This window comes from Argiope bruennichi, chromosome 2 (assembly GCF_947563725.1).
Source record: "Argiope bruennichi chromosome 2, qqArgBrue1.1, whole genome shotgun sequence".
NCBI lineage: Eukaryota > Metazoa > Arthropoda > Arachnida > Araneae > Araneidae > Argiope > Argiope bruennichi.
The window spans coordinates 18,590,447-18,604,213 of record NC_079152.1 but is presented as its reverse complement, the minus strand read 5'-3'; the positions used below and the strand labels follow the sequence as shown (position 1 = coordinate 18,604,213).

Genomic DNA, 13,767 nt, shown 5'->3' with positions numbered 1-13,767 from the left:
AAGTTGAGAGAGAGATTTTTTTTGCATGTGATCATGTGACCCTGTGATGATAAACATAGCCACTTCCGATCCTTGTCTAAAAGCGATGTTTCATTCACTACAACGTACATGTGATCGGAAAACTAGATAAATTTGTTTCTTGTATACACGCGAAATGAACCGCTTTTTACATATAAAAATCTCGAGTTTTTGCAAATTGTTATTTCACGAATTAGAAAAAATTGGAGTTAATATTTTAATAAATTATTGAATTAAATTCTAGACATTCCTTTTATTGACTAAATTTAAATTAGACAGATTCTAAATTAAAGAGATAAAATGTTCCGAATAAGATTGGATTACTCGAATCATGATTAATTGCATCTGGTGAAAAATAGCAAGGATTTGTCCCGAGTTCTATTTACAAGTTAATAGATCGTATTAAAATATTAATTAGATTTAACGGATTATTGAGTATTAAATAGTTAATTGAGTTTAAGAATTTCAAATAAAAATGAAGCAACAGAGAATCTTCCTTCCCATCTTTTCTTGCTACAGTATATATATAAAGTACCCGTCCTGGATTAGTCGTATTTTTGATTCTTGGTCTCATCTAGAAAAAGTAGCTTCAGTTGAAAATGTGTTCCTATTTTAATTAAAGTATCGATTGTCACGTTTTTGGCTTACAGTTTGGCTCATGTAGATAAATATAAACAACTTTCGGAGAAATATACTTTTTAATATACGCTGAAGAGCCAGAAAAACTGGTACAGCCGATCGTATGATAAAAATGGAGGTATGCAACCCATCAGCGTAAACGTGTAAATAAATTACCCGGAGCCGTAAAATATCGGAATCTACCACTGCTAGATTTCAATCCAGTAGAATCTGGATATGGATGAAAATTAAAACACTGTACAATCCCGATTATTCTGGAACTGCTGATAATTTTAGTAACGTTACTAAGGAGAGCAAGCAATGAAATTAACTGATACGATGGAATATTATAAAAAGTTTTAAGCAAATATAGAATTGAACAGCCATTATTTTCAAAAATAATCACATTTTATGAGTAGTATAAGTCGGAAAGAAGAACTTTTCTGAAGCTTTATGCTTCCTCGTATACGTGGTATACAGAAAATAATCTAATCGCCAAAAAATTCGAACGTGATTTTGACGAATCTCCACGTTTCTGACTTCCCTGTGTCGGAAATGTCTGTCTGTTTGTTACAAAGATAATTTAAAAAAAAAGCTTTCAGCTAGACGAATGAAATTTGGTATAAAGACCTTCGCTCCAAATTTATAGATTTCTATAAAATTTTGAGTAAAATACGTTTGTGCGTTCATTACGTCTGTATGACTATTCGAATATAAATTAACACGATAACTACAAGACGTAGATAGATTGACAAAATTCTTACATAGATTTACATAGGTTAGGTGCTTCCCTCGTCATCTGACCGTGGTTTAAAATTACAAGTTCCATCCCAAAATAGCCCTAATGTTGCTTTAAAACGGGACAATAATATAACTAAATTAAAATCCCACCAAAGGTTAATATTTCGTAACTATTGTACGCCAGTGCCATGCAAGGTATTCTCTGGGATAACGCCTTTATTAGAAAATATACGAGAAAGTTTCGGGACGACGACTCCAGTTGCTTTTTTTTCAGGTTAACAAGTAAATAAATTTCTTAATAAATTATATAATTATTAGAAAAAGCGGGGCAAATCTCTTGTTGTTTCTTACGGCACTTGCAAAGGATAAGCCCGCTATTACGAAGACAGCGATTTTAAGCCGGAGGGTGAGCGACTCTTGTTTTTATAGTAGCGCCATCTAGGGCCAAGAATACGACTTAGCTACACACACGTCACAACCCTTTTTACGGGGCGGACTTCATTCACTCATTTCATTTACAGATCGTCATTTAGACCTGAATCAGAGAACGATCACCCTTGTCTCAGTACCCCCAGTAGTATTATTCTCGACATGTGACTTTGTGACCACGACAGATTTATACACGCGCCAGCCACCAAACACGCGGGAAATCTTCGGCCAGCGGGGTTCAAACTCGCAATCAATGGAAGCGAATCCAACGCTCTACCAACCAGGCTATCCCGGCCCGGGGCAAATTTTAATAATCTCGGCTAATTCAGGATGTCTAGTCACTTTACACTGTAAATTCTAAAGTAAAATCTTTTATGCTGGCTGACATATGCGATTATATTTGTTGCTTGACAGCAATGTCACATAGAATTGACTTCAAAATAATTATTCTTAAGTGACGCTATTCACTATTTATTATTGAGCTTTTTTCATGTTTACTATACTTCCTGAAAGTAACGTTAGATAAGTTTAACCCATTAGCTGCCACGATGTTCATTTGTGGATTTTGGAATTTTGCGTACACCATCCGGCGCCAAAAATATATTCAGTGTACGGGAGAATTTAATTTCATCTATATGTATCAATCAATATTCTGTGTAGTAGAAATTGTGTATTTTGCGCTTCGTTTCTTTACAGCATGCAAACAAATTTGAACGAAACAGAATTGTCTTATTTAAATCGTTATATTTTTGGTTAGGTTTTTAAATTGCAATGAAATACCGTAAGTAAATATGTAATTTAGTGGTTATAGTAACAAACTGTCACTTATTTAGTCTTTTTTTATTATTTTATTGATTATTTTATAAAGATACCCTTTTTCAAAAATAAATATTTTCAAAATAAACTGTAACTTGGATATAAGTGTACTGTTACACAATTTTTTGTGCATATGTATAACTTATCCAGCCAAAAATTATTATTTTTTAAATTTGCAGTTAATGGGTTGATAAAAATTGGGATGTTCTTTACAAGCTGATTTGTTTTATTAATTGCATCTAGTTGCTATTTACATTTATTTCAAAAATATCTCTAATCACAAACTTTAAAGTTGAAGGATTCAGTTTAATATATATGTAGTTTACAAGATGGGTAAAACAGTGACGTAACAGTATCTTAAAAGAAGACAGATGAATCGGTCAATGAAACTTTTAATATCGCTATGATGTTATGTGAATGATCTCCATTTGGAAGGTTCATGTACACAAAGAATAGAATATATGCAAGGCTATTAAAATAATCCGAATTCAATGTATATGAAAATTTGATATTTAAAAATAGTTTGTTGAAGAAATAATCGAAGCAGGCGTGAATTTAATTGAAATTTAATACAACCTATATAAGCAGGGAACCAGCTAGTTGCTAAAAATGGAAACACTGCTAATAAGAAATAAATTAAAATTCTAACTTGATTTTTTTATACAGAATTTTCTACGAATTTTGTAAATTACTGAATATATTCTTTACACTCAAACATTTAAACATTGAGAATAGTTATCGCCATTCCTTCTTTTATACTGGATTTTTCTTATTTGTAGGCAATCTTTTAAATTTCTTCATATCTTTTACTGAATTATAAATTTTTCTTTAGCATTCAGAAGACAACCTTCTGGAAAAATACCATTATCTTTTTATTTAAAAATTCTAACTTGAACCAAGTCTTTTGAACGGAAAAGCCTGTCATTGTAATTTATCTTTTAAACCTGACGCAAGCAGTTTTTTTGACTTACAAGTGAATTCAACTACTTGATTTACGGGGTAGATTACAAGCTTTGTGGAATCCTTGGTTTAGAAAACTTTTTACCTCTCTCTCTCTGAATTACTTGTTTTCGCAGGCATTTAAAACAGCGTTGTATAGGGTCGACCACGTCATTAGCTCAGATAAAATGAAATGTAGATAAAGAACCTCGTCACGTTTGTCATGTACCGATATTCCAGAGTATTTAAAGCGTTTGTGTTTCAAGAGTTTTTGTTTGACTTCGTTCATTAAGTTGTAATTCAATGATAAAATATAAAGGTCAAACTCAGCGTTTTACATGTTTCAGACGATAACGGCGAAAAGCGTAAACAAGATTTCAGAAAAAAATCTTTCCTTTATTATTCCTTTTTAGTTTATTAAAGAGGTACCAGAATGATGTTAGTATGCTTTATTTACAGGATTCGTTACCTTCATTTTATTAAGGTTAAAATGTAATTGAGTTATGTATAGGCCTTGAATTAATCCTCTTAATATTCAACAGAACGAGAATCTGGAATCTAGAAGTTATTACTGTAAATACTCGCGCATGTGCTGCCATTGAATAAAATAATAAAACACCGTGGTCAAATTTTCTTAATCTTGGTCTGGTATGTTCTTGAGCCCACACTCGTATTCTGGGGCAGTGATTAAAAGAATTTGCGGAGAATATCAAACAAAGAAATTCAAAGAATAAGTAAAGGAATATACAAAATGAAAATTCATATACATTAAAATAGCTATTAATTAAACATTTTTAAAAAGTAGACATAATTAAAGAAATCTAAATAATATATTCTATTTTTATAATTTTTATTTCTTGAACCCACGTTCATAATTTGGGGCAGTGATTAAAAGAAGTTGTAGAAAATATCGAACAAAGGAATCTAAGGAATAAGTAAATGAGTATATAAAATAAAAATTCAGAATCAATAAAATAGGCTTTATTAAATTTTTTTTAAACGTAGAGAGAATTAAAGAAATCTAAATAATATATTCTTCTATTCTTACTATTTTTACTTCTTGAATCCATTTTTGTAATCAAGAGCGGTGAATAAAAGGAAGAAATGTGTAAATGAAAATCCAGAAACAATAAAATAGTTAATTATTATAAATTAAAAAAAAAAGAAAGAGAAATAAATAAACGTATATAATATATTTTTATGTTCTTATTATTTATACTTCTTGAATCCACGTTCGTAATTTAAGGTAAAAATTGAAAGAAACTGTAGATTATATCGAAAAAGGCCCAAGCAATATGTAAATAAAATTTCAAAAATAATAAAATAGTTAACTATTAATTTTTTTTAAAAAAAAGCAAAGGCAAATAAAGAAATGTAAATAATATATTCTTCTGTTCTTATTATATTTACTTCTTGAAATCGTGTTCGTAACGTAGGCCAGTGATTAAAAGGAGCTGTTAAGAATATGGAATAAAACTCAAAAAATATGTAAATGAAAATTCAGAAACAATAAAATATTTAATTATTAATTTTTTTAAAAGCAAAGAGAAATAAAGAAATGTAAATAATACATGCTTTTATTCTTATTATATTTACTTTTTGAAACCATGTTCGTAATTTAGGCACGTGATTAAAAGTTGTAGAGAATATCGAACAAAACCCAAGAAATATCTAAATAAAAATATAAAATTCAGAAATAATAAAACAATTCATTGTTAAAGATATTTAAAAATGCTGAGAAAAATAAAGAAATGTAAATAATAGTCTTCTATTCTTATTATTTTTAATTATTGAACCCACGTTCATAATTTAGGTTAGTGATTAAAAGGAGCTATCGAGGACATCGAACAAAATCCAAGGAATAAGTAAATGAATATATAAAATGAAAATTCAGATACAATAAAATAGTTAATTATTAAAAGTTTTTTAAAATCAAGTAGAAATAAAAAAAAATTGTAAATAAAATATTTTTCTGTTCTTATTATTTTTACTTTTTTAAATCACGTTCGTAATAAAAGGCAGTGATTACCTGTTGAGTCCATTAAACAAAATCCAAGCGATATGTAAGAGAATATGTAAAATAAAAATTCAGAAACAATAAAATAGCAAAAAAAAAAAAAAAAAAAGCTGATATTATTAAAAAGTTTTCTTTTTTAATTTTAAGATTTTATAAAAAATTGTTTTTTTTTTAACTAAAATATTTTTAGGAGTTATCTTTAGGTAATACCAAAATTGCGCTTACTTTCCAATTAATTAATATTCAAATTAAAGTTTCAAAAAATCGCTCCAAAATGCAAGGTTCCTCCTTCTAAAGCATATCAAGCGTAATGACTTGAATATATCAAGTTTTATATGGGCTTTATGACTACAAGTGCAGTTTTGTATCAAATTTTTGCTTCAATCTGTTGAGTGAAACGTGTCTAAAACCTAATTTTGATTTCAGATACTATTAACCGCATGTCAGGAATTAACAGCCAAATAACTCGCCAAGGATGACGTGATATATTCAGTTAAAATGCTAAATTCACGCCAAAAATTACTATTTCGTAACTATTGCACGCCAGTGTCTCTGTCATGACAAGTTTATTAGAGAGTATGCGAGAAAGTTTTAAGGAAACCACTCTCGTGAGTTATTATTAGTAAAGAAACACTTGATAAACCTTTAATGGCAAAATTATAATTTAGAACCATTTTGTTCTTTCCCAGATGGTTTTCCTATCGAAGAATTTCGCTTGAATGATAGCAGATACGACACTGTGGACAACCCCCAAGGAATGCCAGGTTCTGTTCTCTTCATCCAAGACGTCGGCTACGATGACAACCGACAAATCACTTGCATAGCAGACAACATTGACGGGTCGGACGAGACATTGGCGCAGCTGGCCGTCAGAGGTAAGTCTAACTCAAAAAGAAAACAGCAAGAAAGCCAATATCGGTTTCTTGTAAATCAGATTAATGGTAATTTCTTCGCTCATCCATGCCCGAGGACACGTGGCGAAGGACGGAGAGCAGGCGGTTTTCTTTTATGATAATCCGCAAGACTGATTTTCGGCAAGGCTTCTTCTTCCAGTCAGCCATGTTAGGAAAATATTTTTCCAAGTTATTCCTATAGAATTGGTTTGTTTGTTGAATTTTAAAAGTTGGGAATGTTACAAGCGAGGTTAATTTATTTTATGGTGGATAGGTCTTGAGAAACTGTTGTTTAAGAAGGAAAAAACGTAAGAAAAAATGTTATTTTATTGTAAGTAATTTAGTTTAGAAGAGTTATATTTATCTTAAATTTGTTGATAAATAATATATTATAAGAAGTTATTGAATTTTATATGCAAAAATTTGCATTTACTGCAAAAGGTAACAAAATTATATGAATTAAAATGGATCTAAACAGTTATTTTTTTTTAACCAAACAATACTACTGAAAAATTGCGAAATAGCTAAAGAAATTTTAGGAAAAATACTGACATTTTCCGTTCGAAAAGGCGTAAAAAGTTGCGATAAGGTCTGTTTTTGATTAATTTCTAAAATTTCTCTCGGTCTACAGACAGCTCTAATTGCCTTTGATAACTAGCTTATACGCCGAAGATATTGGCTATATTTAAATCAATTAAAATTTTTTAGATATAACTTAATATTCATAATGCCATCGAATTATAAAACATTAATGCCATTATGTTCATGATTTCATTAACTGGCAGACATTATTTTGATTGTCTTACGCATGTTCTATTCACTGTGTACATGAACCTTTTTAATTTATACAATTGCTTATGATATATTATGATACCCATGAAGCTACTAAAACCTCAAAAGTCCGATTCATCTATTTTATAACTTTCAGGTTCTTGTAATTTTACCTTTTTATTCGTGTTATAAACTACACAAATGTTAAACAGAACACAAATGTCCTTCTTCTTCAGCTTTCAACGATGGAAGAAAATCAAGAGATAAAATATTTGATGACATAGTAAAACTGTTTTGAAACTCAGGGCATGTAACCTAATGTTTGGAAATTAAACAAAAAAGTATTTTTTAAAAAATTATCAAATTTATGGACAATTTTTCATACATTTAAATTAATACCATTGAAAAGTTTTTTTTTAAATTTTAAGTTGATATAAAAAGTTTACTGATGTTATAGAGGAAAAACGCTAATATTTCGTTTAACTTTCAATTCATTAAAATTAAAAGCTAAAGAAAAAAATCGTTTCGATGTGCACGTTCTCACCCTCCAAAGTATTTATGTGCCAAGTTTGGTATCTGTAGGTCAAACGGTATAACGTATAGAGTGTTAACATATATTGTCATATACATTCACCTTTATTATTAGTAGAGATTAGCAAATTAAGTACTCAACTCTTTAACAGCAGGCAAATTTATTTTATCAAATATCTGTAATTTCCATTCGTATCTTGTCCAGTTTTCTCTGTAAAGTAACTAAAGGCACAGAAACCATTCAATATGCAATTTTTTCTGTTTTTTATCATCATCCTAATATTCGCAGCTCTTTTTATCCCTGAATTACAACAATGTGCATAGCAAAAGGTTATTTAGGTGTAGAAAAATATCTGCTTCATTTATTTTCCTTGTTTATGGTAATCGCAATTCAAGGAATCACATCAGAAAATCAGTTCCTAAACAAGAATGTCATTCCTTAGCAAAAAACGAATGGCAAGTCCTTTAAATTCCGAGTAATAAGCCGTTTTTATCCTCGCCTTTTAAAATATAATTACGATAAGTCTATACTAATCTTGATTACCTAATCTCAATGAGTTTCTCGAATCTCTTTGAAATACAGAATTAAATTGGAATTCTCTTAATGAAAATAATTCTTTCCCGAATTTTATTTGTAATGACTGCTAACGAATAAGAATTCTTTCCCGAATTTTATTCGTAATGATTGTTAACGAATAAGAATTCTCTCCCGAATTCTTATTCGTAATGACAGTTAACGAATAAGAATTCTCTCCCGAATTCTTATTCGTAATGATTGTTAACGAATAAGAATTCTCTTCCGAATTCTTATTCGTAATAACTGTCAACGAATAAGAATTCTCTCCCGAATTTTATTCGTAATGACTGTTAACGAATAAGAATTCTCTCCCGAATTCCCGAATTCTTATTCGTAAACAGTCTTTAAGAGAAATAATTTTTTCGATAGGAATCCATATAAAATAGGACGATGCATTTGACACCGAAAAAAAACAACAACGCTCAAACAAATTTATAACCAGCGAATGTGGTCTCCCTAAAATTCTCTCGCATAATCTCTAATAAAGGTGTTATCCCAGAGAATGCCTTGCATGGCATTGGTATACAATAGGTACGAAATATAAACCTTTGGAGTGAACTGAGCAATTTTACTAAATCTATCGTATTATCCTTGGCGTGCTTTTTTTGGCGATTATTCCTTTGCATTCAGTTAATAGTATCCAAAAATCGAATTTGGGTTTTAGACGTGTTTTTCCTCACCAACTGAAAAAAAAATTGACAGAAATCTACACTTGTAATCACAAAATCACGCACCAAATTTGATACATTTAAATCGTGGAGTTTGAGACATCACATTTGCATGTTTTTGAAAATATAGACCGACAGAGGGTTAACACCTTGTTGGATTTCACTCAAAATTTGGTAAGCGTCTTTACTAATGTTATAAAATCTGTGTACCGAATTTCATCTATCTAGCTCTCTTCGTTTTGTAGTTATCGCGCTAACTTATATTCGAACAGGCAGATTGATGTACTTCGTCTGAGAAGATTTTACTCAAAACTTGGTAGAAATCTAAAAATTTGTTTTTGAGCCTGCTTACCAAATTTGATCCATCTAGCTTAAAAAGTTTTTGAGTTATCTTTGTCACAGACAGACGGACATTTCCCAAAAATGTGTTTTTGGAACTTAGGGAGGTCTAAAACGTGGAGGTTCGTCAAAATCTCGATTTCGAATTTTTTGACGATTACTATACTTTCCCTATATTACGTATACGAGAAAGTAATAAAGTTATTTATTATTTATAATGCGTCAGTTTTTCACAAGAAAATTATACAGTAATTTTCTCGTAGATTATCCATCCTTTTCTCGTAGATTTTTATCCTTTTCTCGTAGATTATCCATCATTTCGTTAGTATCATGAATAGTTTTAAGAATTTCCATTTTAAGATTATAAGTTACAAACTAAATAATGGGTATTATTAAGCCTTGGTGTTGCTTACGTACAACACATTACCAAAAATTCATTTCGGGTCAATTATAAAAGACACCAGGATTAACTTGCTTTTTTCATAAGGAAGCATTTTTTTTGTTAACATTTTAGAATATTTCTTAAATTTTTCAATTAAAACATCTGTCACGTTTGTAAAAACATTAATTTATTATTAAATATCTGGTAGACTGAGCTTCGCCTTGCAGTTTTTTTTAACTAAATATGTACATATATTTTACCTATATATAAACTCATCATTTAAATAAAAAAAATCATGAATGCGCTTAATTTAACATGTTATTCGAAACAATCTGCTATATTATATTCAGTTTACTGTTTATCTATTATTACTTATATTTTTGGACTTGCATTTAGTTTAACCAAGGTGACGGTGCTATATGACATTGTCAATATGAGAGCAGATAGAAAAAGGCTCTAATAGTTATAAAAAATGTTATTTTTTTGTGTGTGTAGAATGCGTTTTTTCATGAAAGACACCTATATAGATAAGCTTAAAAAGCAAAAATAGTAAATATAAATACATAAGTAAAAAATTAAAGCAAAAAGCATGATTCGAATCGAAGACCCGCAACACACGCATCATTCGTGTTGTCCTAACCACTATACTGCATTCCCCATACTTCGAAGCGGAAGTTGAATATACTTATTCTGATAGTTAGTAATAATTTTTTTTCCTTTTTTTTTGTGTGTGTGTAAAATTTCGTTTTCCCAGGAGAGACACCTAAAAAACAAAACTTTTATATAAATATAAAATTTGTTCCAAATGATTAGAGCCTTTTCCGAGATATACGAAATAAATTTATATATATGCAAGAATTGCTCGTTTAACGTTATAAGATGTTACGGTAAACGTGAAGAAGTGACATTCATAATTACCACTGAACTTATTGGTAATTATAAATAATCACCAGTTTGTTACAATTACCCTAACGTAATTATTTATTGGTAATTATAAATAGTCACCAGTTTGTTACAATTACCCTAACGTAATTATTTAACCTAATTTATTTTAAAGACTCAAATGAAGTATATTTCTGTAGTTACTGAAAATTTATTCTTAAATTTGTGGAATATGTAATATATATATTCAATATGGAATATGGAATATATATATTCAATATGGAATATGGAATATATATATTCAATATGGAATATGGAATATATATATTCAATATGGAATATGGAATATATATATTCAATATGGAATATGGAATATACATTCAATATGGAATATGAATATATATTCATATGAATATGAATACATATTCATATAAATATGAATACATATTCATATAAATATGAATATATATTTATATGAATATATATACATTATATATGAATATATTCAATATGGAATCTTTTTTTTACACACTGTGTATATCATATATTCATATGGATATATGATATATGTACCTATATAATGTACATATATTCATATGAATATATGTACATTATATATGAATATAATAAATATATTCAATAAGGAAAAAATAATTCAATATGGAATCTTTTTTTACACACTGTATTATATTTAAATAATATTACTACAATTTCATTCATTAAAAAACTAAACCTAAAAAACTAACTAAAACTAATTCAGAATATGATACACTAAGAGGCCATTGTAAAGAGGGGACCATTGACTTATAACAATTCAATATTTCATGGAACTGTGGTAACATCTTTTAACTATTGCTCCCAACTTCTCCTACCACAAACACGTTCTTCAGAATTCAGTACCTTTACTCAAAACGAACTCGCTCACAAATGTTAAAGCGACAGATCGCGTTTTCGGCGAGAGTGTCGTGCTTCTGAAACGATCATTCCTTTCAAGGACAGACCTGTGGAGGTCGCTTTGAACATGCAAATGTTTCTTTTTTTAGCATTTTGGTGGAATTCCCTTTGATGAGAGATCGGCAACGCGTGACCTATCACCATTTCCTTCGAGAATTTCACTTTAGAAACTCGCCATTTGTAACGAAAGTGCAATGGAACGTAAAATTGCATCTTTTGTGCTTTCTTTATTTTCTTTGTTTTAGGTAGTCGACGCGTTTCTGTTCCGAAAATGTCATTGGTGAGGAAAGGTTATTATTATCTTTTTTTGGAAAACACGACGGACATTTTCCAAGATTGTTTCAAAAAATATTTTTGTAATTACAGTAGATGTTTGATTCATCTGCAACTGATGGATTCACAGAAAATTTTGATTTATCCTCAAACATCAATTAGAAAAAAAATGTGCCGAAATGTATCTGGTAAAAATGAAATTTTTTAACATTTCCGATAATGAATGCATAGTAATTAAAGAACGCCTTGCGCAGTTTTAATAAACAAAATAATTTTAAGTATATGTTTATATCAATAATTACTTTCTCATATATAAAGTAAGTATTGTAATCATCAAAAAATTCGAACTCGAAATTTTGACGAATCTCTGAGTTCAAAAAATATATTTTTGGAAAATGGCTATGAGTCTCTCTGTGACAAAGATAACTCAAAAACTCTTATTGAGCTGGAAGGATGAAATTTGGTCTACGGTTTCGGCACTAAATTTGTAGATTTCTATGAAAATTTAAGCTAAATCTGTCCCAAGAAAGTCTGTCTGTCCGGCTGTTCGAATATAAGTGAACTCGATAACTACAAAACGGAGAGAACTGATGATGATGTGTCCGCGTTACCACGAAAAGGGGGTGCAGTAGCTTCTGAGGGTAAGGACCCCTGATCACCCGAGGGTAGAAGTCTGACTTCCAGCTCATATGAAGATGAAACTCTTACACTCGCTTGCACAACCCCTTTGTTACAGGGTAGCACATTCACTCACCTCACAGACAGAACAGCCATGCCCGAACCGGGATTCGAACCCGGGACGCCCAGATCACGGGGAAGAAGCACTGCCCCTATGCCAGGACGCCGGCAGCGGAGAGAAATGAATCGATAAAATTCTATGCACAGATTTAGCATCTATTGTACAGACACCTATCTAATTTTGAACCAAAACCAACAAGGGATCTCTCAGTCTGTACTTTCAGGCACATGTAACGGCGATAATTCAAAAACGCAATGATTTAAATATATCAAATTTGGTATTTCTTCGTGTGACTACAAGTGACAAAGCTTTGTTTAAATCCCGATTAGTAAAAAGATTTAAAACAAATTCCATTTTCGGATACCATTAATCGCTTGTCAGGGATTTGTGGTGTATAGCTTATAAGCCAGTTAACAGCTACGGTACCTGAGCAATTGCTTTTGTATCGTGTCATGTTACTGGGCTGCGAACCACAAAGTCCCAGTGGTTCAGTCCTCGCTCATACCAATTCGCCACATTGGTGACCTCGGACGATGAACCTTCAATCTACGTACAGCTGTTGTGGCGCCATCTACCCACAGCAAACCAAAGTCCTCAGACTCACTTGACGCAGCAACAGCATCAGCAACCACTCACCCACACACATTCGCCATAACGCTTGGCGCTACTCAAATGGGTACAGGCGCATTAGAATCAACAGCTTAATACATCACCACTCAACAGCCATATCATTCATCTAACCTCTGACTCACTGGAGGGAGAGTGTCTGTGGCGAAAGCTTATAAGCCAGTTAACAACTACGCTCGCTGCACGAGCAATTGCTTTTGTATCGTGGTCATGTTATTGGGCTGTGAACCACAAGGTCCCAGGTTCTATCCTCGCGCATTCCAATCCGCCACATTATCGTCAAAAACCTCGCTGCAGATGACACCATAGATCTAATAAAAATGATAAGTTCACGTGAAAGATTTTATTTCGTAGCTATTGTACGCCAATTACATGGAAAGCGTTTTCTGAGGTAACACTTTTATTAGTGCGTATGCGGGAAAGTTTTGGAAAGACCACTCTCTCTGGTTTTAATAAATAAGTTAGTAATTGTAATAAACCAGCCAAGCTATCTTTTCAAAACTATTTCTAAGTAAAGATGCTATCTCCTTCCTGCTCTATAAGAATGTGGATC

General features: G+C 31.0%; 1 protein-coding gene across 1 annotated transcript in view; it reads left to right on the top strand.

The window, feature by feature from the left end:
- The window catches only part of LOC129958038 (hemicentin-1-like), an 89,298-nt gene that overhangs the window by 26,781 nt on the left and 48,750 nt on the right, over positions 1 to 13,767 (top strand). The window contains exon 6 of the mRNA XM_056070194.1: positions 6,268 to 6,453. Within this exon, the coding sequence (XP_055926169.1) occupies positions 6,268 to 6,453 (186 nt within the window). The remainder of the gene's footprint in view (positions 1 to 6,267; positions 6,454 to 13,767) is intronic.